Below are 25635 nucleotides of genomic sequence, written 5' to 3'. Positions count from 1 at the left end.
GCTCTCTCCATGCCCACAGTCCCAGACTCCCCCCTAAGGCTGGGATGCTCCTGTGCTGGCTTCTACATCCATCCCACCTTCTGGAGGACAGCAGGACTCAGTGATGCCTGCACAACTCTTTCCTCCCAAGTACTTTGGTGTGTCTTCATGCTGGCCAGCTTCTGCTCTGCAACAGTACCCTTCTCTGCTAGGTTTACATAATCCACCATCATCACTGCTTCCCACTCCACTGTTTGTAATGCTTTAAATGCACAGAGGAAGACTCAGACTCCTCTCCAACAGGTAGCTGTGATCATGCTTCAGGCAAGTCATTCTCTAAATGATGCAGGACCATTTAGAGGCAGCAGTTATGATAGCAGTTATTCATTCTCCATTTACCAAGTCTGTAATGGTTGGTGGATCATTTGCCTGTGTGCAATTCACATATAGCCCTTGCAAAAACACTGAGAGTAGCATCTTAACTTCATTCCTAAGAGAAATTTAGGCTGAGTTGTTGGAGTGCTGTCTTGGTTTGAAATGACAGGTGTCTGCTAAGGAGGGCAGGAGCTTCCCTTGCAATGGAAAATGTAAAACCCCTCCCTTGGAATTATTATAATTTTGAAATTAAAGAGCTCTCAGGCAAAGGTATGGGAGTAGGAATAACAGCTCTTTACTAGTATGTATAAAAAAAAACAAATACCAAAAACTACAACTTAATAGGAAATTTAAAATAAAATGCAGTTGTACAAAAACCACTGACAGAGTCAGAATACAGCCTGACACCCTGTTGGTCAGAGTGTTGGTAGCAGTCCCATTAAATGGTGGCTGCAGTCCTCCTGCAGTGACAGACGTGGTTCTGTTGAAGCAATGATCCTGTAGGAGGGTGCAGTTTTCCTCTGAAGCTCTGGTGGTGTAGATGGGTCCAGTCTCTCTGCTGGGAATCCAGTGGAGAAAGGCTGCCTGTGGTGTTCTGAGTCTCAGATTATATCCAGGTAGGAATGCTCGGCTCCTCCCCCTGGGTGGAGCATCTCCCAATGGGATGATGTAATTTTATCAGTCATGCAGAGAGACTCCATGGCCCATTAACAGCAGATATCCCCTGGAGGGAGGATGGGTCATGGAAGAGACAAAGAACACTGCCACACCTGCTTTTAACAGCTGGTAATAGAACACATACTCCTGGTTACATCTTGCATTGCAACCCAAGGCAGATGCAATCTGCTGCCATCATTGGGGAAGCTCTGCTAAGGAATTAGTCTGATGAGGTGGGATGACAGCTGCTTTAGACTTGAGAACATCCAAAAACCTCTTAAAGAAGCATGACATGTTCCCTTAAGGGCTAGTTCTCTGCTGGCACTAAGGGCTTATAACACTCACCTGCTCTATGTATGGTGCTGGCACTTCCCTCTCCTTAAATAGGAAATGAGAATTAAAAATAGGAAATGAGAATTAAAAATTGGAAATAGGAAATTAAATAGGAAACTAATTTCTTGGAGGTAGTCAATAACCTGTTGCTGGAAAACTCTTGTTTCTCTCAAGTAGGATCAATAATGCCCCTAAGAGCAGTCACAGGGAATTAGAAATCGTACTCAGCATTAACCAGTTGCACAGTACATGTAGCATAGAATGATCTTGCAACAAAGGACTGTCCAAAGTGTTCATCAAGCCACAGCATCCATTCCACACAGTTGTCTCAAGAGAGACACAGGGCCACACATGGTTGTGTGAAGCAGAGTGGAGTATTCTGTCCTGGGAAAATGAACTGCATCATTGTGTGTCCAGCTAAGATGTTAATCTAGTCTCTTACCAGAAAGCTGGGGCTGGCACAGAGACCATCCCTTGTTCTCAGGTTGTGAGGTGTCTCTGACCATCATGACCACATCTAGGGGGCTAAAGGCAGCAGGGATTAGCTTTTGGAAGGCAGAAGGAAGCAGTACCTGGATGTGTGGTCTGGTTCTAGTGCAGAGCCAGCCAAGCATACTCCAGTTATTCTCTGTCCAGGAATTGGAGACTGCTCTGACTGGATAAAAACCATCTGATCTAGATTGTATCAGATGAACCTTAGTAAGAAGGTCATAAAAAACTTGTCAGCTTTCATGTCTCATACTGTTCACCAACAGAGGATGCCCAGGGTGTGACAGAAAGTGAGAGTGGTAGAAAGAATAAATCAAACTGGTAACTCTTACCTGATAGTTTCTTCAGACTGTGCAGTCTGTAGGCTCGAGAGCACCTTACTCTGTATGGACTCACATTAGTTGTACAAATTCTGGGTACTAAACAAGGCTGGATTCTGACATAAAGCAACATCTTGGAACAAAGTTTTTCACTCAACATAGAGACAGAATCTTCTCCCAAAACTAAAACAAGAGAGGAACCATGATTTTTTTAATTTGACCAAAGCATACAATGATGTTTTGCTTGCAAGATGGCAAACGTTGACTCAGTGGGATATTTGTGCCTGTGGATCTGATTCTTTGGGACAAGTAACTTAAACTGAGATTATAGAATGAGATGAGCTCCTAGACAATGCAAAGAAAATACATTTTAAAACATCTGTTCTCATCTGGAACATCTGGTTTTACAAACCCTTTATGAATTGTTTCCAAAGCCTTTCCAACTGTACTATAACAGTGGTGGCAAGCACTTTTCCAAACATCTCCATATTTCAAGAAACAGGTGTTTAGGATGGCTCATGCTGTCTGCTTCACAAGGCTAGAGTACACACTTGGCCTTGGGTGCTCTTTTAATCCTGGAGTTCTTCATTTAGTTACCTTTAGAGGTTTTATATATTCAGATTAGAGTGCTCAAAAGTTGGATCAAATTCTTTCAAGCTAGTCTGGCATTGCCACAAGTGGAGAATTAAATCAGGCCTGTTCCATAGCATCTTTATCAGGTGCAAGGAACAAGCAGGGAGTTTCACTCATTCGTTTTTGCATCAAGGACTCATTCCAGTTCATTCTGTGAATGAAACATGCTTGGATTCTGATATAAATGTGAATACATAGGAGCTGTGTCCTAATGTTGAACTTGACTTTATTCCTGGCTTCATATTCATGTTTTTTTTAATAGTACATTCCCTTTATTTTACATTACAGCAGATCTTCTGTTGAACAAGCATTGTGCACTTAGCCAGAGATTCAAGAACACTCTCCTGTCCCATCAAAACTTTTTTCTCCTGCTTTGATGTGTTTTGTCTTCCTATTACCTTGCTACTTGTGCTAAGAACACAATGCCCTTGGATAAATCTTGTTTCACTGCATATTCCACACCCTGTATATCTGTGCTAACTCCAGAGATGGGCAAAGCACAGTGCAAAGGTGTTCAGAGTGCTTTGGCCCCCGCCAGCTGTTTGTCCTCTGCATTTCATGCATTTTTAATTGTACACACTTCTGTTTGTCTCCAGCTTAATACTTTCATGAAGAAAGCCCAGTATTCACTTGATTTGCAGCCCTTCATTTCTTCACAAGCAAAGTCCTGTTTCATAACAGCCTTTCTGTAACTTGGGTGCTGGTTATACCACAGAACAACGTTTTAATAGATGTCATTTACATTTTTCAGGGTAGCTAGAGGGGTTTTGGTTTTAATTAGCTGAGTAAGAGAGTCATGAAGTATTATACAGACACAAAAAAAGCTGCTACCATCATCTCCTTACCCCATGGCTCCTGTGCTAACATAGGGAAAAATAGTACAGGTCCTTGCAGGCAAATATTTTTTGGAAAGAGGGGGAAGGGGAAATTGATTAAGATGTTACAGTGTGTATTGTGCCTGGAGTCCTCAGTAGTTTTTCCTTACCTGATTAATTGCCTAAGCCAGAGGTAGAAAGTCACTTCAACATTTGGGAGGAGCAAAGGGAATGCCTCCTGCCATCCTCCCCCAAGCAGTGCTGGGGGGAAGTCAGAGAGGTGCTTGCATGGAAACACCTCTGGCTGAGAACCACTTCAAATGAACTATGGACTCCCTCCTGCCCCCTTCTTGCTGCTGCTTCCTTCTCCTTCCCTTCCTAACCCTTATCCTCCATATAAAAGTCTCTCAGAATCCCCCTGCTTATGAAACGTGGAAGGTCCACGGGACAGAGAGGCATCCCAGGAAACTCTCTGAGGAGGACCTTGCTCAGTAGCTCAGCAAATATCTCCAGGAACATGGCCAGCTTGGGTGATGAGCCAGCCAAGGCATGAGGCTTGCAGTGCTTGGGAGAATGCACTGGTAGCCCTGCACCAAGTTTTTCATGAAAACTTCCCAACAGTTTGGATGCTCACAGGAGCTGGTCCTATTGCAAACAGATTTAACTTCCAATGTCAAAGGAAAACTTAATTTGGTTACAGGCCAAGCGCAAGCGCAAGATGGATGTGTGCATCCTGCTGAAAAATGCTTCAGATGCCGAGAGCCTGGAGTGGCTGTGGAGGGGACAAAAGGGACATGGCTGTACTGCTGTCCTCTAGTGCCAGCTCCTGCTCTGCCATGGGGAACGAGGGCTCAGATTTGCCCCCACTTGCTGAGGGGGGTCTATCCAGAACATCTTGTGCTTTGTGATAAGACAAACATGCTGCTCACAGCTCTACCCAGAGACAACACTAGCAGCCTTCACAGTCAGTGTCCTGCTTGTCACACCCTGTATGTGCCACTTCTCTCCCCCAGGCTATCTTAACTGAAGAGATTAACAGGAGGCTGTACAATATCTTCCCTAGCACAAGCCTGGCCCTTCACAGATATAACTATTTGTACCTAAAATGCTGAGATCATCCAGAAGCCAACCCTTATGTGGAAGAGTGGGACTGTCCTAAATAAACATTGTGTGTTGAAAGCAGCACCAACAACAACTTTACTATTTTCCCAAAAGAGGGAATGCTTCTCTTCTGTGCACAAACTAATAGGTTTTGCAGACTACATTGTTCATGAATGCCTGTCTAAACTCACCAGTTTTAGGAACTTCCTCTGACTTCAGCAAGTCATGGTGGATCAACTTCTATTTGCACTTCCCAGGATACACATTTGAATTGAAGATCAGTTAGTTCATTCCTCACTTTTTAGCATGTGCCAGTTAAACACAAATGACTAAGCCCAGAGCAGCTATCCTATTTCTCACTGAACACAGCTACCCACACTACCCCTGTCTAGCACAAATTCCTGCTGACATCTGAAATCCTCTTCTAACAAAATCCATGCTGAGAATGAATGAAACAGCTTCTCTGGTCTGCAGGTTTTTCCTAGTTGTCCTGTGTTCCTGTTACCATGAATGGAAAGTTTTTCCTTTAGGAAAAAGCTCTAGGAACATGAAAGCTGGGCAGAGCCATAGCGTGATGTTTCCACTTACATTCCCTGAATGCAGTTTTTCTTTAAGTCATTTTATGGGTTGGGGGAGAATATCCTGTGCACCACACCCACTTCTAGCCAGTTTCACACTATTTATACAGTCAGGAACCACAAACCATCTGTGAGAAGTTCAGATCTTAGGCAAGCCAGTAGCCACACTGATTCTGAGCTGGAGGGTTCATATTGCACGGTCCAACTTAGAGCACATTCTGTTTATCTCATGGGGTAATGGCAGTTCAAAAGCTGCAGGTGTGCAAGCAGGTGAACTCAGGTGAGAGCACTGAGCAGAAGAAACAGGCTATGGAGACTTCATGGAAGAGCTCACACTATCTCAAGTACAGAAGCACTTTGGGCTGACTTCCCAGTTCACTTGAAATCAAAGCCATGCCTTTAAAAAAACCCAACCAAAGAACAGCACTACAAAGATGGTTCTCAGTTGTACTGAGCACTTCTGATTACTATTGGAAATCTCTTGCTAGCACTTCACAGGTCTTGCACCATGCATTTTCTGATATGGGTGTGGTGGATCTGGTATGATCTATTTGCGCTTGCAGTGAGCAGGGACAGGCTGTGGGGCAGAGAGAGGACAAGATTCACTCGATGTTAATGAATGTCTGTACCTCCTAGAAGAGCTATGGACTCAAGATGAAAAGCCACGGAATGAAAGGTGCTTTTGCAAAATATCTGTTTTCTCTCCTTCCCTTTTGGTGGTGAATCACTGCCATCCTTACACAACAGCCAAGCAAGGATTTTTATGCATTTCTGCAGTGCTTAATCACCTTGCTGATAGTAACTGTAATTCCTGTATTGTAGCTAAGTAAGAAGAAAGACTGTTCTTCTGTCTGGACAATTACAAAACTCCCCAACCACACACAGCTTGACAGACTTGCAAGCCCAGAACACCACAAATCAACAGGTTTCACCCATGCCTTTAAACTGGATTTAACCACAGATGAGACCTCAGGGCACTTCTGTCACAGCAGCACTGAAAAGCAGCTCTCAGTCACACACCAGTGGATGCTGGAAGGGTAATTGCTGACCCCAAGGCTGAACAATCTTCCTTGGTGAGGCAGAACTGGCTGCAGCAAATTCCCCCCACTCTGTACATCAGCTCCCTACCTGCAAGATGGGATATGACACAAGCAAATTGCTTAAAGCTCTTGAGGGAAGCCAGGGACACTTACAAATTGAAGGCACATTTTCTGTATGAAAAATAAGGAATTTGCCTTCATATCCAAATTATCAATATACTGTAAAAAAATAACCACCTATCACCTCTAGATTTTACTCTTGTGAACTGCTTATTTTTTTGATGTGTAGATGTATCACAATGTATCACCTGGATGCCTTTGAAGGAATGAACTCTGTATGGGAGGACAGTGCTGGTGGGAATATTCATAAAGATTAATGCTTGCTTCGCCTCCAAGGGTAAGCTGCCTCTGTTGGTCTTCTTTAGGCCTAATTAAAATTAAAATTAATTAAAAAGCAGCCAAGTGAGGTTTCTCCCTGCAATGAAGGAGCCACTGGCTGCAGGGGCAGGTTAAGAGAAATGGCTTTCCTAGGCCAACACCAGCCTTCGTGGAAACTTCTCGTTGAAAGCAGGAGAATGCAAGGATTGCAGTGCACAAAACACAACATCTGGCTGCTATTGAATTTAATTCCATTTTAGTTTAGACTGGTATAAGCTGGCCATGGGAGCAGGGGCAAATCTGCCACTGAATGTCCTGTGTGAAGATGGGGGCATCTCTTACAGGTTTTTCTGTTACTCAGTGACTGGTGTGAACACCTGAGTCTGTCTTATGCAAACCACAACTATTTTACATTTATGGACCCCACTGAATCCATAACTGAATGGTAACAAGGCAGTCATTAGATCACCTAGCACTGAGCTCCTTTTCAGCACGAAAAATACGCTGTGAGTAAGAATCAGGGGGGTTGGCTGTGTTTCCTCCTATGGCTTTTCCCTCCTTCCCCAGGACAAAGGTGGGCTTGGTTCAAGGTAAAAATAATTTGCCTGGTCACATTCTGACAGAGGAAGTTCATTCAAAGGATCTCAGATGCCCTGTGAGGTCTGCAGGGAATGCAGATGTGAAATGTCAAGCCTTCCTGCAGAACCACAGCTCCCCACCGACAAATCAGCTCTGCAGTGGCTTTGGCAGAGAGTTTACCATAACCAGCCACCAGATAGCAGACCCGTACAGGAATTTTCCCATTCACTTCACACCCTGTGCTGGGCTCAAAGCAGCTTATGATACACGGCTGATGGAACAGCAGGAGAGAAATTAGGAATGTCAGCAATGAAACACTCCCTGACAGCACTGACAGGAGCCTCAGCCTCTGAGCTGATGGGGTGACAGCCAGGGAAGCAGTTTCACTCACCATTCCACTGAACACAATTTATTGTTTATTTATTGAACAGGCTTACCTGAAATGCTGGAAAGGGACAAACTAGATTGATGAGCTATTTCAACTCCTACCCATGCCAGTTTTCTCAGACAGTTTTCTGCTATTCCTCCTTTGCAGAAAACACTGCAGTGCTCCCAGACTGCATCAACCACAGCACAGTGGAGAGGAAGTTGTTTGCCCTTGCTCATCTGGACAAGCTTAGTTCTGCCCTTCTTCAAGTACTGACTGCCTCTAGGATGTCAGACCTCACCATCTCTAATTTACACACATTTAGTAAGGAGGTGTAAAGGTATGGCCACTCCACCCACTGACATTTGACAATAAGCAGCTCTATGAATTTTATTCACATCTATAATGTTGATGAGCACCAGTATCCTCACCAGGATTCCCACATATAAGGTCCCAAGCTCTGAGACTTTCAGGCCTGTCCTGAGATTCTCTGCCTCTTCAAAACAGTTAAAATGAATGAACAGACATGCCACACTTGACACACACCATGCACACACACAAGCAGGGCTCTGCATTTCAAACTGTCAAAGTTTCCAAGAATTCTCCTATTCCTGCCAATGCCAGCATATCTGAAGCTGGGAGGGACATGGGGAAAATTTCTGAAAATCTAGTCCAACTTAGAAAATAAGGCATTCCACTATCTTTTCTTTTTTTTTTTCCTTTGAACCTTTATTTTTTGCAGGAATCCATCTCTCTCTTGTCCATCAACCCTCCTTCTTCCACATGTTACCTGACAGACTGGAGAGCATGAGCTTCATCCAAGTATTTTAACTCTGAGTTCAAATCTGAGAGCAACTCAAAGAGAGGAAAGAAACACTGCTAAAAGTTAATCCCATCCTCCTTCTCCCCACTCCTCCAGGTACTAAGGGCAAAGCAATCCTGGTTGCCTAGCGAATGCCACCCTGGTAAGAGCTCAGCTTCACTGTGATCCCATTTCCTCCCTGTAATCAGCCACGTTTTCCACCCAAGCCTTGGAATAAAAAGCTGCTCAGGCTCAGCACGGTCTCTGCCTCCCCTTTGTGTCAGGGGAGGCAGAAGGGCTGGTTTTGGGAACAGTCCCTCACGCTTCCTTCTCCCCAGCTTTGCTCCAGCAACTTCCCAGTACCAGAGCCACCACCAGCTGGATCATTCTGTTCAGTTTGTTCCCTCCAGGCTCAGATCAGCTCCTCACCTTCAGACCCGAATCTCTTGGCTCCTCTGCAAGGAGAAAGTGACACCAGCCATTATTCTCACAGTTTTATTTGTAAAGGACATAGCATGAAAAGCTGTATTTCAATGTACTTCAAAACCTGAAAAACCCATGTCGGTTTGTGGTGTGTATGTTAAAGTGCTTGATATAACAATACTTTTACTAATGTCGTCTTGAAAATAATCCAGTTCTTATTCCGTTAGTAATAATGTAAAGACAAAATATACTTAATGGAGACATTTAGGGATCATTTTAAGCTATACAGGGCACATTTGTACATTTCAAGTGTAACACACAATATTTCCCCTCACGACGCGCACCTTCATTTGATTGAAAGAAGGAATTTTCTCAAATACGCTGCTGCGCAACTACCCTAAAAACCACATTTCTGAACAATGATAGCTAACTACACAAACCAACTTGGAATAAACATGAGAAGATTCTTCACTAAACAGTACAATTTCATTTATTTCAGAGAATTATAAATACACATTTTGTACATAGTGAGGCATTTGATTCTCTGACTCCCTCAAGTTACCATGCTGGCTGTTGGTACAACTGGACTATGCAAAATCAGACATCTGCACATGGGCATTGGTTAAGAATTTGTTTTTTTTAAAAAGCAGATACCAGAGAGCTTTGGTCTTTTCCAAGATTCCCTTTCTCAACCAAAGAAGGTGCTTTAACACTGAAGTAAAAACTGTGTTAGCTTAGAAGATTCCTGATAGGTTTCTCACCATTCTAGTAGGTAGAATGATTTCTGTAAACCTCAAAGAAAAAAAAACCTCACAGTTTCCAATCAACAAAAGTAGTCCACTAAAAAAAAAAAAAAAAAAATCATACATAGTAGAATAAAAATTCACAATGAAGAACTGTTTTCCCAAGGTTGTCAAATAACTACTCTAGGCATCCAAGGCATTCAGCTGTGCCCCTTTCAACAAATCTTGGGGTGGTTTATTGCCAACAAGGAAACATAATTTTTATTGTATTATTATTAATATGATGTGAAACCTGACAAAAGCACACAAGTCAACACTTGCTGAAAAAGCTGAGGTGAAGTTAAGTGCTAAAGGTTTCTTAATGTAGTCTGAAATGGGGAAAGACCCTGATTTGAATCTTAAAAATCCTCAGGTTTTGACTTCTTTTAACTTAAGACAGACTTGATGTAGTTATTGCCTTTTTTCTCTGTGTGTGGTTTATTCATTTAAACGAATGACCTTTAGAGGTGCCTACATTTCTCCTTTATCCTGCTTGCACTTAACCCTTGTCATGTCAGATGAATGCTCCAGTCACACACAGCCTTTAGAGAAGTCTGCAGCAGTGTACTTTGGGAAGCATCCAGCACACAAATGCAGATGATGCTGTGAAGAAATCCAAGGACTAAAGAGGTGGTTATATATATAATGAAAGTCACTTAGACTGGGTTGGGCATGAAAAAATCTTGTATAGGAGTTATTAGACATGAAAGGCCTGAGTTGTCACAGAAATCAAAACATCCTAAGCAGTCATTACCAAATAATGCTGCCACATGGTTTCTGGTGCTAAATGTATAATTCGTTGATAGAGTTAAGTACAGGGACTCATTTTCAATTGCTGCTGAAGGGTTGTCATGCATCATCTGCTGACTTTAGGCAGACATGCCTGGCCACACAGAAAATCCTAACACCCCAAATTTCACATTTCTGGAAATGTAAGAGATGTCACACAGCTGTGGGCTCTGGCTACTAACTCGAGACACCATTCACAGCCTTTACATTAGTTACTCACACCCACAGCAGTGACATGGCAGTGCTGCCTGCAGTACTTGGGTTTTATCACTGAAGTCTGTCATCACTTGGGATGAGTTCAGTCAGTTTGAGGAAGCACAAGCTCAGGAGTAAAGAGTGATTATTGAAAGCTGGAACCCTCATTAAAATGGAAGGGTCCTTGACAGTGTTATTTTATTTCTTTCTTAGAAACAAAATGACTTCTATAAGGTAAAGCTCTCCAATGAAAAAAAGTTACACAAAAAGTTTTTTTCTGCTTGGGAGTCTGAGGTGAAACTTCGACACTGAAGTGAGCGCTGTTCTAAGAATCAGGCAGCAGAAGGACTACAGAAAAGTAGAATAGATTGACACAAGGCAGATGAGCAAGCAAACCCTAATTTTCATCCTCTTTCCTTCTCCTTATCTCCCATCCCTCTTTCCCCCATGTGCACACTATGCCAAGACCTGCCACTGTCCACCATTGCCAAGCCCCTCCTAACGCCACTTGAGAGCACAGTGCAAGACAACACTTAGAGTACCAGTCAGGGGCATTTCCCAAGCCTCAGCTGACAGTGAGACATCCAAAGATGACACTGCCCTAATGCCCAAGATTGTAGGGAATGAAGGAGTGAAAAAAAAAACCTATACTTAAACTAACTTCCAAAAATTAAAACCAGGTGAAGCTGTGTCCTCAGACCTTTCCAACTCTCATCCACAAGGATGGGAAATACACTCTGTATCTGCTGAATGGTACTCACAAGGTGATTTTGATATAATCTCTTATTCAATTTGTATCATACAGTTGCTCCCAGTTCCTGATCAAGAGCTGTATCTCTATATATGCACTGTATTAGTAACAAATTAACTGGAAAGAGTGTAGGGAAAGAAGCCTCAAAATACCGTGAGAGAAATTTTTTCCCCCCTTTTGCTTAATTCCTTTTATTTTTGTAGCCAGATAATTAAAGAAAACAAAAAGTCATCCAAGATCCTGTACTCCCCTAGGAACACTGATTCTGCGGAAAAAGGGAAGACTCATAACCTGTCAGCATTTCAAAGCCAGCTGATACAGTTTGGTAGCACAGCAATAGCAGTGTTTGTGGCTCTACAGCAATGGTTCTTCTCAAGTACAGCAAGAATTTGGTATAAACCAAATTCCTCATCATGGGGGAAAATAAAAAAAAAAGGTCATCCACAACACAAACTGGCTGAGGGTGAATCATGAGAACATCCAGACAGGCAAGGGACACACTGAGCGAGCCAAGCAAGCCACTGTTCCCCATCTCAGGCTGCAGCAGCAAGGCTTCAACAGGCGTCTCATCCTCTCAGGCTCTGATGCTGACAGCAGTCCCTCTCTCCAGTGATAAGCATTCCAACACTTGTTTCCCCTTCTGGAGATCAACAGGAGCGACACAAAAGACCTTACAGAAAAAAAAAATGACGACTCGCTCCTTCCAGGAACGGGAAGGCGAGTCTTTGAACAAACAACAAACTAAGAGAGACCATGTACAGTAGGGTAAACCAGCATATGCTTACAGCATTTCCAAGAGTGACACGATCACAATGGCTACACATAAGGGTATTTGCTGTATTAATTTGCAATACCTGAAAAAAGCCCTGCTGAGTTTGCACCTGTATTTACATGTTGATTGGCTTCTTCCTCGCAAACAAGTAGCGGCATCCCTTCCCATCTTGGTCCTTCCCTCCCTCCCCCAAGTCCTTCCCCTGGGTTTAAGCTACTCATAGTCAGAACAAGAACATTCAGTCTAAGAAAAATTTCTTAGAGTAATATAATTTCTTAAAGAAGATAGCATATTTACACACACCTAACACATGAAAATACTCTATTTTTTTGTACTAAATTTCTGTTTCAAATAAACTACAATACTGCATCTTAGCTCTGTGCAGCTTTAGAGGGCAGTCCACATCGGGCACAAACTGGGCTTCCCAATCCTGCTTCCACCAGCAGCTTGGTCTTACAGTGGTGCACTACCATGGCATTCAAGTCCTGACAGGTCTCCAATTGCGGTTTGCTTGTTTGGGAAAGGAGTAATGAAGTTCTCAGCAGAGCCATGCTAAACATCCACTCCTTTAATGAGTGATCCTTCTAGGATGATGTTGAAATCTTGCAATGTCTGTAGGACTCGGATAAGGGAGTTGACAGTCATGCGGTCCCGGAGGAGAGCGTTCTCCTCGTACATCCTCGTGATGGGCGGGCACTCCGCCAGCAGTGGGATCCACTGAGACAGAAAGTGGTCCCTAAAAAGGGCAGGACAGGAATTGTTTTAGCACCAAGTACAACAGACCTCACACTGGAATTCCTCTCCAAGAACACAACCCAAAACAAGCAGCCCCTTTTGGGTGAGCGGTGGGTGTTGCTTGCATGAACAAGTTTGCTATATTATTGCAGCCCTTGATTTGGTTAGTAAAATACTACCTACCGTAGGAATGAAAATTGAAAGGTATTACCAGAATTGGACATTTATAAGAAGTCAGGAACATTTTCAGATCAGGAATAGGGAAATTAAAACTTGAGGAAAATCTGACAGACTGTTTGCCAACTGGTTTTTCAGGTATCCAGACAGATAAGACAAAAATGGTACATACTGCTAGACATACCAACTTCTACCCTCCAAAATACAACCAAGTCCCACCCTCCTGCCCCTCCCCAAGTGCAGGACAGAAAGCACCCTATTAGGAAAGAAAGGTTCATCTAGAATAGTTCTGTCAAAATTCTAACAGGTATCCCATTTTCACAAGAAATTGAATTAGGATTTAGAAATTCACCAGCTCCTGAAAAGGAACTCTGCATTCCCAAAGTCAGTAATTCATCAAAAATAGCATTGCAAGACAGATTTCATACACATGACTGTCAAGCTAACAGTTACAAAAAAGCTCAAAATGTTTTTAGCAGTTTAGACACTAGCCATGTATTATTAGTGCTTCTTTGCTCCAATTTTTGACGTAGTACTAAAGCTGCCTAAAATAGGCACTGGATAATAGATAGGTGTGAGATGTCTTAAAATGGAACTAAACTAAAAGTAAGGAAAATGGTGGAAAAACATTCTTCTTGTCTAATACCAGAGGACACACATAATGAAGAGCAGTTCAGTACCTTGTCCCCAGGCAAACCAGGATTTGGAATTTGCCATCCTTTCCAATGTTCCTTGGAGCTGTATTGATGGCATTGACATAATGACAGAAGGTTTTGCATGAAGATCTCTGAAGCAAAAGGGCCTCCTCATTGTCTCCAATCTGATCACTGGTTTCAAAATAAGCAACAGCTTTCTCTGTGGTAGGGAGAACATCAGAAGCCAGTGAGAAGCAGCACTTCACTGTGACACAGAATCACACAAGGGAATCCTTAAAAAAATAACCTGCTGAGAGAGCTATGAATTCCTGACTCTGAAGACCATAGGTAGGTGGTCACCTCCACCTTTGCCATGGCATAGCACTGGTCAATCTGGCTGATGTCTAACACAGGTAACAGCAAGGAGCAGCACCGAAGCACCCATCAATGGTTTCACTGTAAGTGATACTATCACTGATTTTTCACTTTTTCTGGGTAAGCACTTACCCTCAGGCTGAGCATCTCAGCCTGCAAGCCCATTCAAAATTATCCCTACACAGGCCTACAGGTAAGGATCACCAGTGCAATAATTAGGAGAGTTCTCATAAACCATGAATCCAAACCTTTCACTCCCTCCTCTTTCCCAGCTCTCCTCCTAACACTGATTGCCCCTCTACCCCAGCCTCCAGCCTACCTTCTTTCTCTCAGAAAAGCAGCTGTTTGAACTAGGAACTCTCAAGTTTCTGCACAGACTCTCACTTGTTCTTACACAGAGTTTAGCATTTTTCATCTGCCATCGGGATTCTCATTGACTTTAAGCAACCTGGAGCAAGTGCTTGGCAGGAGAAATGGCACCCTAGCTGATGATAATCCAAGGTTTGTGTGTGAGGAGTCATTTTGCTCTAAACCTTCTCCAAACCATATACCAGCTTACCTATGAAATCCCAGATGAAGACATTCTTATGAAAAATGCGAGCTGATTTGAATCCATGGTGGAAGACCTGCTCCAGTGCTGCAACCAGACCATTTTCTCCACACAACAGAATGGTAAGGCTCCCTCTCTGTGGAAAAGGGAGAGGAGGTAAGTACAACTCACCTTGTTTGAATGCCAGAAACTTCAGATCTAAAGGTAGTACATCTACTGGTAGCTCAGTGCCATTTCTGTTTATATAAATGTGCAGGCAAGTAATAAGAAGTAGGAATTACCTCTTTCTCTGGCTTGTGGAAGTGTTTCACAATATTGTTCACGGCTTCCCCGATTCCCTCCTGGATCTGCCCTGCATTAGGCTCTGTGAAATGGTGGAGAGCAGACTAGCTGAAGGTTAAATCTTTCCTTGCTTGACATTTCAGCACTCATGTCCTCTAATTTTACAGGAGCCGGACAGATGTGTGAACAGGATCTACACTGTCCCATCTCTGTGCTTTAGCAGAGGACGCCTCGTGTGACCCTCACAGCCCCATGTCCTGTTGCAGCCAAGTGCAGTTACTCACAAAAGCTAATTTTAGGGATGTGAGGTCGATGTGCCCTAGGGTCCCTGCAGAGATAAGCTCTGCCAGAAGGCAGTTCACAGCAGCCACATCAAGCTCTGAGCTGCCCTCTGAGAGGCCTGTCTTCCCACAGACAGCAAAGTGAGCTGGGAGGCAGAGCAGTATCAGCTACTGCAAATTCTGCTGCCTCCTCCTCCCTCATCTCATATCTCCACGCTCCAAAGAAAGATTATTATCTCTCAGCAGTCAAAAGGGGGCACTGAAAGAGGCAACATGTACATCACAGAGCAAACACCAACCAGGGAAGGCAGGAAAAGCTCATCAGCTTGCAGCTGCTGCTTTGCACCAAGCCTCACTTCAGGATGAACCCCCCCTGTTCACAGAAGCAGTTTTTTTCCCCAGCAGCTGGCAGCTGACCCTGGGGAGAAAGGCAAAGACTTACTGGTGTTCCTCCCTGTGAGGGAAGTGATGCTCAGCCGCCGAGTCACAGTGGGGGATTTCTGCTGGGGCGGGGTGCGGCACTGCTTTCCCAGCTCTTCGTCAGACGTGGAGGACACCAGCTCTCCAATGAGGATCCGCTCCAGACTGCCATCATCAACGCCTTTTCCCAGCCACCGGCCACAGGGGAACCTGCAGCGCGCCCAGGACAAGCACAGCTCAGCCCCACACACACTGCAGCCACATCTCCAAGCTGGGGGACAGCGGGCACCCAATAAACTCTGCTAGCAGGCGGGGAATACTTTGCTCCCAGGAAATTCTCACAAAGCAGAGCTCTGCAGGAGCAGCCCCTGCACCACGGCTCTTGGAGGGAAATATGCAAAGCTTGGGTCATGCACATATTTTATGGTCCACGTCTTGTTTTCTGACGAGTTATTTTGCACTTGCAACCACAACCAATATGCAGCCTTTAACAGCGTTGCAATGATTAACAACCAAATCCCCACAGAATTTCCACCCAGCTGAGGCTGCAATATCTCCTCATTCTCAGACCTCACCCCACATTTTACTGCTGTACCTTTGGATCCCACACACAGCCCTAAAGAAATCCATGCACACGTCATTTTATCCCATGTTCTCCTACTTTCCCCCGTACACTGTTGCCAACTCTGAGATCTGGAGCTCATCTCTCTGGATTGCAGTTTTCCAAGTTCACATTTTTATAAAAATTGAGTCTGCTTAGCCACGTTTTGTAAAACCAATGGTGAATTAGGACACCATTTTGACACAGAGGTATGTGCTTGAGGTAAGATTAAGAAATCATCAAAACCTTTTCTTTTCTTAATATTTTCCCAAGAGTGTAATTTCAGCTCTTGGGGTTTAAAAGAGTTAATTTGTGCACAATTTTACCACACTACTTTAAATCAAGAGACGATTAGACACAAACCTATGAATCACTTCAAAAGTGTCCATACTGTCTGTCCTGTCTCAGAAAAATGCAAAGAAAATCCTGCACTCAAATCTCATTTAATATTTATCAGATTATCTGACTTCAACTAGGGCTTCTGAAATGAGACAACCAGGGGTGGGGGAGACCAACCCAACCCTATCAGAGACCCAAATTAGCCCAAATCAGAGTTAAGGAGAAGATGAATGCCTTCTTGCTCTCTCTAAATTCAACAAGCATTTCAGACAAGGAAAATTACAACTTGTTGCTTACTTGTACGTGTGTCCTGTTATTTCATTCCTGACCATGACACAATCAACCAGCCACTTGGCCAGTAGCCCTGAGTTGTCATGACCAATCTGAACGGTCGTCAGCTTCCCCAAGTTCTGGCACTGAAATGAGTAACAGTTTTTGCTTCATTTAAAAAAGAACAGACAACACACACCCCCACCACATGCATGCATATGGTCTCAAATATAGGCTTTTATTCAGTTTCTTAGCTTTCTTTAATTTATAGAACAAGTATTTTCGACCAAAGACGCAGAGCACATTCAAAAGCAGCATAATTATTTTAAGACAGGAGAGAAGAAATAAAACTGTTAGAAGCTTGTGGAGAGATTACATTCTTTGTTGGGAGCACTCTGAATATTTCTGAGAAGCATTAATTACACATTTCTGAGTAAGGTGATAAAAAGGTGTGCTTTTGCGGAAGAAACAGATCTTCAATACAAATAGCTTTTCAAAAATCCATTTGGCACATACTGACCTTCAGCTGACTCACTCCACACTATGCAGAAGTCACTAGATCCTTTATTATTTCCAAAGATTGATTTGCTTATTGTCAGGCCCAACAAAAATCACTAACATGAGACTCAGCATCACAAAGACACAGAAGAAGGAAAACAAAGCACTGTGAATTCCAGTGCAATAAGTAATTGTAGCTGGGCTGGCAACAACATCTGTTAATGTCACCTAAACACTTCCCTTGAAAGACCTGGTTTTCACTGCTTTTGATGCTGCCAAACAAGCAGCTTGGGCTGACATTTTCTTTAAGTGGGAGGCTACCCCAAGCTGATATTTTAGGAAAGTTTCAGTCAAAGGAATAATCCAGAACAGCATCAATACGGTCCTTTGAAGCATCTAAATATGTCATTTTGCCTGTTAGAAGCCTGGAGATATTTTCTACAGAACAGTAATATCTGAATGAGATGTGGGCATTTATCTCAAAAATATCCTCTCTTTGTCAAAATTGACCTATATTCGGCAAGAGGCTTTTTTTTTGCTATTGTTGTTGAACATCAGTCTGCATATGCTCAGTGGATGCAACCTCAATTTCAGTAGCAGATTTTCCTACAAAATCACTCCTTAATGGATATGGTACGGCCCAGAGCTAGAGGCGCTTGATGGGGCTTTCCCTGCAATTCCCGCTACCAGCTGCTTTGGCATGGCACTGAGCCAACCTGTAATTGCTGGGTGGGAAAGCAGAGGGGAAAGCAAAGAGAAAAACCCCAGCAGGCCTAGGGGAGACAGCCCAGAGGGGATGGCAGCTCCCATTGTGCCATGGACAGCACCTGAGGCTGAGATGTTGAAGAGCGATGCCGGACAATGGGCTGAGAAGAAATCTGGGACTGGCCAGAGGTCAAAAGGGACCTGGGTGGTGGTTAGTGGAAGGACAGAATGAAAGAAGGGAAAAGAAACTTGGAAGGGAGATGAGGGGTTGGAAATGAGCACTGAAAATCAGGCAAGGAGGTATGGAAGGGAATGAGACGTGGAAATAGATAGGCAAGGTAAGGAATTCTGGGCTGGACAGGGACAGCAGCAAGGCCTGTGGTTAAAAGTGGTGTGTGTTCACAGGAAACCTTCATCTCACACAAGAGGGGCAGGCTATTTTCCTGTACATATTTGAACCTACAGTGATGTTAAAAATCAGGACAGAATCTGAAATGCTGTTAAAAACCCCTTAACAAATGAATACTTATCTGGAAGCATGTTTCAAATTGAAAGGAAAACGTGAAGAGCACGTACTCACCTCAAACGTCATTTCTAGGTGGTTTTTAGGAATCTGCATGACACCACTATCTCCCAGTTCTCCTGACACACATATCCACGGGTTTGATGTGGTTATTGCATTGCTTAGTTTTTTGATGGGAATTATCACTGACCTGTAAGGGATCACTGAGAACAGGCAGAGGGGGAAGTACGTTAGTCTTCATTTTTTTTTCCCTCCTTACACCAAACACAATTTCTGGGCAAACCACGCCTTTCCCTTGAAGGCAAGCCCTGGTAGCCTGTCTGGGAAGCAGAGCAGGTCCCTGCCGCTGGCGGCGGGGTGGAGGGCAGCGGTGCCGCACGGTGGAGCTGCAGCCCCGCGGCACAGCCGGGACAGCGCACCGGGAAGGCTCCGGAGCCGCCTGCGGGAGGATGGGGCAGGTCACGGGGAAAGGAGAGGCACAGTCATTGAACAGCCTGCTTTGGAAGGGACCCTTAGAAGCCATCTAGTCCAACCCCCTGCAGTGAGCAGGGCCATCTTCAACCAGACCAGACCGCTCACAGCCCCGTCCAACCTGACCTTGAACATTCCCAGGGATGGGGCATCCACAGCTTCTTTGCGCAACCTGTGGCAGGGTCTCACGACCCAAAATGTAAAACAGTTCCTCCTTATATCTAACCTAAATTGGCCCCCTTTTAGTTTAAAACCATCTCCCCTTGTCCTACTGCAACAGGTAAATGATAAAACGTTTGTACCCATGTTTTGTACAGGCCCCCTTCAAGTACTGTAAGGCTGCAACAGGAAACGCTGTCATGGCTGCTAACACCACAGACAGACTCTCAGCTGTGGTTTGTCCCTGTGGACAACCCCCTCTTTATTCTTATTCCTGTTCTTATTTTCTTACTCTTCTGCTTTTAAAACCACCCATACATGCTTAAGACAAGGACTGCCACCCACTCCAATTTGGATTTGAATCTGACACTGCAGCTCGAGCACTGTGAGACTTGCTCTCTCCCCTTATGTTTCACAAGCTGCCTTTTTGACTGGGGAAGTTAAGCCAGCCTCTTTTACTTTTGTGTGCCAGCCAATCATACTGCACTCAAAAAAATACCCTCAAATCCCAAGCACTTGTCCTACAGGAGAAAGCTGTTAAGCTGGATGCCACACAGAAACAAGGTAATCAAGGATGAATAAATCTCTGCACTGTGCTAGTTCTGAGGGGATTTATTGCTTTAAGAGGAGAGAAAGTAAAATGAATGCCTGTTTTGACAGCCACATAAAAATTGCTTCACTTCACTCTGAACAGGCAGGAAAATTAAAAATAATGGCTGCCCAGGTGAATCCAAATAATTAGGTCATCTAATGGCATCTTGATTTTTCTGCATTGTCCAGTACTGGAGAGACAAAGATTCATTTCCAGATGTCAATCCAATCTCAGCTCTCCTCCTTACAAGAAAGAGAATCTTTCTGGCATTTAAGAGACAAAAAGAGATTTAAAATACACAGAGAAGTACACATTTCATCCTCCAATCTTCCATCTCCTCAGTCTGAGGAGAGCAGATGGCTAGGATGCACACTTAATGAAGGCCAGAAAGAAGCATTAGGAGGTAGAGGACTTGTCTGGGAGGGAAGGTGAAAGAACTGTACAGAGAGCAGCACTCTGCTGATTACTCTGCTCTGTGCAATGCTCTTATCCAGAGCACTCCCACACAACCTTGGCTCTCCAGCTGGTTTCCCAGAGCAACACCCAGCACCCAGGAGCCCCCGCAGCAACAACCAAGGCTTCCAGATAAGGGCTCAGCTACTCAGGCACCAGCAACATCATCTCTTACAAACTATGACAGCAACTAATTTTTAGTCAGGGGGAAAAGAATTGATTCTCCAACTCACTGATTGTAGTGAAGACGCTTGTGAAGCAGAAGTAATCCACAGCATTGAGTGAGAGCAGGTGATACAGAAACTGTTCCCGTTCTTCTTCACAGCGCAGGAAAGCGTAACGCTTGTAAAGTTTCCTGGGAGAAACAAGCACACGGCATTTTTGTTGTTGCTGTTGAAAAAGCACCATGTATCTTAAAAGGTGTTTGAATCTCAAAACACCAAAAGGAGAGTGTCTCTTAATGGGAGGTATGACTCCCCAACCACAGAAGCAGCTAGAAATGCGCAGAGGGTATGTAAATGTACGTGTGTTTTACAGAGCACTCTTGGCTCCACTCTCCCACAGCAAGGCTACTGAATCCATCTCAGTTTGGGGTTTGCTGCAAAGCACAGGTGAAAACTAACACTATTCACAGCAGCAGATCTGAACCAACATACAGCAACCTCATTTCTTCGCCATACCTTCCCACTGTGGAATGGTCTCATCTAATAACATCATCTACCTTCTGCTCCCTACTGTGATGGAAAACCCAGCAGAACGCACCAAGCAGCAGCTGGGGCCCTCCCACCACTCTGTCCATTCAGGGATCTGTAGGGCTGCAGTGTGGCTTGGATCACTGCAGGGATCTGACCAAGGACTAGTGCCTCCTTCCTGAAATCTGTGACATGTTTTCCATGCAGATGAGCAGACTTCTGCCCTGCTGGGTGGGCAGCACCACTTCTCCCAGCTCCCCCCTGCCCTTCAATCACTTCTAGTGGAAACCACAGTACCCAAAACAGGTGCCTGGTTGTACCCCAAGCAGCAGCACTTTGAGACACCACTTTCACGTTGTGAAAGTGAAGGTTTGAAGAGAAGAGCTGGCTTACTTTGCAAGTGCCTGGTTGGAAAGCAGCTGCTTCAGGTGCTGAGACAAAAGCTTCTTCTCCAGAGAAAGTCTTATCCAAGCTCGGGCTCGCCCCACATCGGTCTTTATCTCACTCATGTTCTGAACGTGCCTGAAAGGTGTGGGGAAGAAAATAAATAGATGAATCATAAAAATTCTGCATGCTTCAAATGGCAACATCCCGTCTGATGATGCAGCAGGTGAACTGGAAAATGTCTTCTGACATAATTTCTGGAGAGATCCCCAGCAGGGCCCCCAGAGCCCTGCAGTGTGGCAATGAGATCCCTGGCAGCCCTGGGCTGGCACGAGGCAGCTTTTCCTGGGCATGGCAGCCTACAGGAGCTGCTCTGTGGTTGCCTGGCCAAGGTGAGGAAGGGTAAACCTGTTTACCCCTGCATTGCCCCAGGCAGATGTTCTCATGGACACTGCTAACACTTAAAAAAAGCAGGCACCTCGTGAGACCCAGTCATATCTCAGCTGCCACCTCACGCTGCTGACCTGAACGGGTGTGTCTGGGAGGGCAGAGGACAAACACATGTTCTGAGAGTTTCTCCAAACCACAGTGGCCCTGAAGGTTCTAACAAACCCCCTGAGGGCAGCAGCAATGGCACATCTGAGAAAAGGAGGACTTCTGAGGCAAAAACAGCAACAGGAAGCTGCAAGCAGAATCACATTTTTAGGGATATAAGAGGCCTTCCTGTAAGTGATAATTTGAACAGCCCTCCATATGTTTCATCTGTAGGAAAGCAGAAGTGTTCCACAGGGGCTTTCTTGTACGGCTTTGCTTTTCTTTTTTCTCTTTAAACTTCTCACATTTCAGTTTGGAGAATGCCAAAAATTCTAGTTTTAGAGCACAGGAAGTTTTAGAAGAGGAAGAGAGCTGCCATGGCACGACAAAGTTGCTTCCAAAAACTCTTGGAACTCTTAACCCACTTGGTTAAATAAAAAACAAGAAAAATGAGTAACAGTTTTCAGCAGGGGAAAGAAAAGGCTGCAATTTCTTAATTTTCCTGCAGTCTGCATGTTAAGTACAAAGCCAATTCATCCCTCCAAACCTCCATGGCAGGCTCCAAGTACCATCAGCTGAAATCTGAACTAATCCCAGTTGCAATTTACTGTCCAACTCCTGCAACTTCCTTGACAGCCCTCCACGCATTGCCGAGTGTTGGGGAATGTGGCAATATTTACTCCAAAGGAAATCCAACAAAGCCGTGCTGTGACTGATGCTTTCCACATTGACTGCTATAGTCTCACCGTCTCGTGCTTCCCCCATCTGTTACACCCAAGTGTGTGCTTTGTGTTATATTTAGTCCCTGCATTATTTGAGAGAACTACTCTCTTGTTTATAGAACCTCTAACGGAGCAGGCCCAGGACCTTCAGGGCAAATTTGCAAAATCAATTTGGAGCTGCCTAAAAATAGGAGTTTTCTCTGCACAAATGAAGAGGATGCACAGCCCAGCAGCACTGCTCTGTGCCAGGCTGACCTGCAAGGCTGCAGCCTTGCTCCTGGCATGGGAAAGCCCTTCCTGGCTTAGAGCATGGGAGCCAGCATTAAACCTTCCAGCAGAGAGCTGGACACATGACCCGTAGTCCTTGAGAAACAGGATGCACGCTACAGTCAACTACATCATGTTGAGACACTCTCCTCAGACGTTTCAAGCCTTTTGAGATGGGAAGATCAAAGCACAGACTATCATCTCCCACCCCTTCCCCTGAGTGCTCAGCTTGAATTACATCTAATACGAAACCCTGAGCAGAGTATGTTATTTCACTGTGAGAAGATTCAAGTACAGATGGACTCAACCTTATTCCATGCACGCTCTGTGCCTCTTCATTACCTGTGTCTGGTTCAGACTAGATTAGCATTAATTGTGCATTTGGGAAAAATAAATATCTGCAAGCATGCAGCTTGCCAGAGATTTAAAAAAGATTCAGTAATCAGTCTTGGTGTCAGCAAAAACAGAGTGTAGCAGAACAGAGCATGCAGGAACCCAAATTTATTTCACTGTCAGTTGTGAGAGTCAGAACAGCTCTATTTTTATCTGTGACCTAAGTGTAAGCACCGTATGCTCACCACTGCACAGCAAATTCCTCTTGTCAGAGCACTGAACAGCCATTTCAATGCAACTCCCCTGGTTTGGACTTGCTTTTAATCCCATTACTAATAAAGAAAAATCTATTTGCCCTGTCAAATGTAAGCCTGGGGTATGATGAGACAAACCCTCTGCAAACAGCTGTGCTGACAGCAGAGGTTACAGCTGCTCAGCACCACTGTGCCCCAGGGATGCTGTGCACTCTCCCGTGCCAGCAGAGTCAGGAAGGAGCCTATGGCTCACCCCAGGTAGGCAGCAGGTCTTTGTTCAGCCTTCCTTTTGAGCACAGCAGGTTAAGCATCACTGCTGTGGGCCCAGATCACATCCTCTAGTGCAAGCTCCCCACAGGAGGGAGGCACAACATGGACATGAGATGACAGCAAGGAAGAGCTTGCCCAAAGGGGAAGGATCAGAAACTGGAATTCAGCTGGACCAAAGGCCTTGATGTTGACTGGTTGGGTTGGATGTTCGGCAATGTCTGAAGGGTGAGGCCATGCTGGAAGCAGGCTGGAGCTGGAAGAGGGGTGGGAGAGATGAGGCAGATCCATGCCAGGGGAAAGGCTGGAGGGAGTACCCCCAGGCTGGCTTGTGCCACTGAGATTCCATGCACAGAACCAAAATAAACACCCTGAGCATCTTGCTGACCACATCTGTGATGCCTGGCTTTTAGAGGGGGCAGAGGACACACCGCAGTACCTGTAGCACATGGCACAATCAGAGCATGACTGTGACTCAGCCCTGCTTTTAAGTTGTTTACATAACTTTGCATGAGCCATCAGAAACGAGCCCTGCTTAAGGTAATGCTTAATCCTCCAGCCATTAGTTTAGTCAGCACCACAAGCCCTGCAATTTAACAATTACCCATCCTTCAACTTCAGCCTGGGTCTGTGTGTGCAAACAAATATATTAGGCAGCATTCCTTCCAAGCAGGAGAAAGTATGCCTTGAGATTACAGATGACAAATTCAACTCACCATCTGCCCAGTCTTTTCTATGACCAGACATGTTCGTGGACAATCACAAATACCCATGACATTACAAAAGGTGATGTTCTGCTTCTGTGCTTTTTGTCTGAAGAGCAGTAAGAAAGACTTTTGTGATTCAAACGAGAGCTCAGATCCGTGCTGGGCTTTCATTACTGCAGTGGAAGCTCGTGGAAGACAGAACCCACGCACGCAGCAGTGAGCACACACAGCCTCCTGTCAGCAAAACCTCCCAGCACAGGAGTTTCCGCTCCAGATCCTCCTTCATCCTTCCCTCAGACTGATCCTCTTCATGCCTGTCAGTCTCCCAGGACTGAATTAAGGAGAGAGCTGCCACATCCCACGAGGGGGATGCTAAAATGGCAGACACGTGTTCAAAATGACCTCTTGGCACTACATCCCTAATTACACTGTATGTATTCTCTCTTTTACATGTTGTTTTAGCTGCACGTGGCATGTCATGCTCTTTGAAATCAGAACAAAAGACTCAAACTACAAAGCATCAAGCTAAAAGGTTGCACAATGCAGGTGGGGAGTACAGTGATTTTTGTTCCCAGAAAAATCTGACTAATCTATCAACATACACAGTAAAAATCACATCACTGTAATCAGTGTTCTGTGAACTAACTACAATAAATCTTATTTTTACCCTAAGGTTCTTTTGCCATATTTTTAGCTGTACTAAGAATGTAAGAAACAGTACTCACGTTGTCTTACACATTAAATTGCAAGCAATTGCTCTCAACTCTTTACAGATGCGCATTATTGCATTACTCCTCCTCTCTTTTCATGGCATGTTTATCCCACTGCAATCCTTAGCCCTGGCAAGACAAGTGTCAAAACAGTGGCCTGTCCTGGCAATGGCTTAATCAAGGAGATGCCCTGAAGAACTTCTGCCTGCTGCTGTCACACCAACCTCCACCTCTTCTGGCTCTCTAATCCTCCTGGTTCCAAACAAACACTGTTTGAAAAGGTCTCCAGAGTCAGGCTGTGGTCTACTGCAGAGAACCTGCCCTAACTTCACATCCCAACTTTAAATCACCCAAATTCTGATTGAATCAGACAAAGGTCTGATTCAATTTCTAAACTTGTACATTTATTATTACCTGCCACGAATACTGCTAGTTGAAAACAAAGAATATTGCTCAGGCATTGTGAGCAGGTGTTTATGTCCCTTTACTTTGCCTAACAACTGTACTTTCTGGGTCAGTAATTAAAAAATGAATGAATGAA

At 44.5% G+C, this 25635-nt stretch overlaps 1 protein-coding gene across 4 annotated transcripts in view; it reads right to left on the bottom strand.

The window, feature by feature from the left end:
- Window positions 1-8927: 8927 nt before the first annotated feature.
- DENND5B (DENN domain containing 5B) overlaps window positions 8928-25635 on the bottom strand; it is a 103712-nt gene continuing 87004 nt past the window's right edge. For all 4 annotated transcript variants that reach the window (XM_014256892.2, XM_005527901.3, XM_088054872.1 and 1 more), the window contains 9 exons: window positions 21310-21438; window positions 20458-20579; window positions 18607-18752; window positions 16851-16969; window positions 15636-15823; window positions 14912-14994; window positions 14640-14766; window positions 13751-13925; window positions 8928-12894 (listed from right to left, as the gene is read on the bottom strand). In XM_014256892.2, the coding sequence (XP_014112367.1) occupies window positions 12711-12894; window positions 13751-13925; window positions 14640-14766; window positions 14912-14994; window positions 15636-15823; window positions 16851-16969; window positions 18607-18752; window positions 20458-20579; window positions 21310-21438 (1273 nt within the window). In that variant the 3' untranslated portion in view covers window positions 8928-12710. The remainder of the gene's footprint in view (window positions 12895-13750; window positions 13926-14639; window positions 14767-14911; window positions 14995-15635; window positions 15824-16850; window positions 16970-18606; window positions 18753-20457; window positions 20580-21309; window positions 21439-25635) is intronic.

This window comes from Pseudopodoces humilis, chromosome 5 (genome assembly GCF_049639895.1).
Source record: "Pseudopodoces humilis isolate 2021_Gansu_Grassland_sample_001 chromosome 5, ASM4963989v1, whole genome shotgun sequence".
In the NCBI taxonomy this organism is placed as follows: Eukaryota; Metazoa; Chordata; class Aves; order Passeriformes; family Paridae; genus Pseudopodoces; species Pseudopodoces humilis.
The sequence above is the reverse complement of the archived record's forward strand: the minus strand, read 5'-3'. Positions and strand labels throughout refer to the sequence as shown.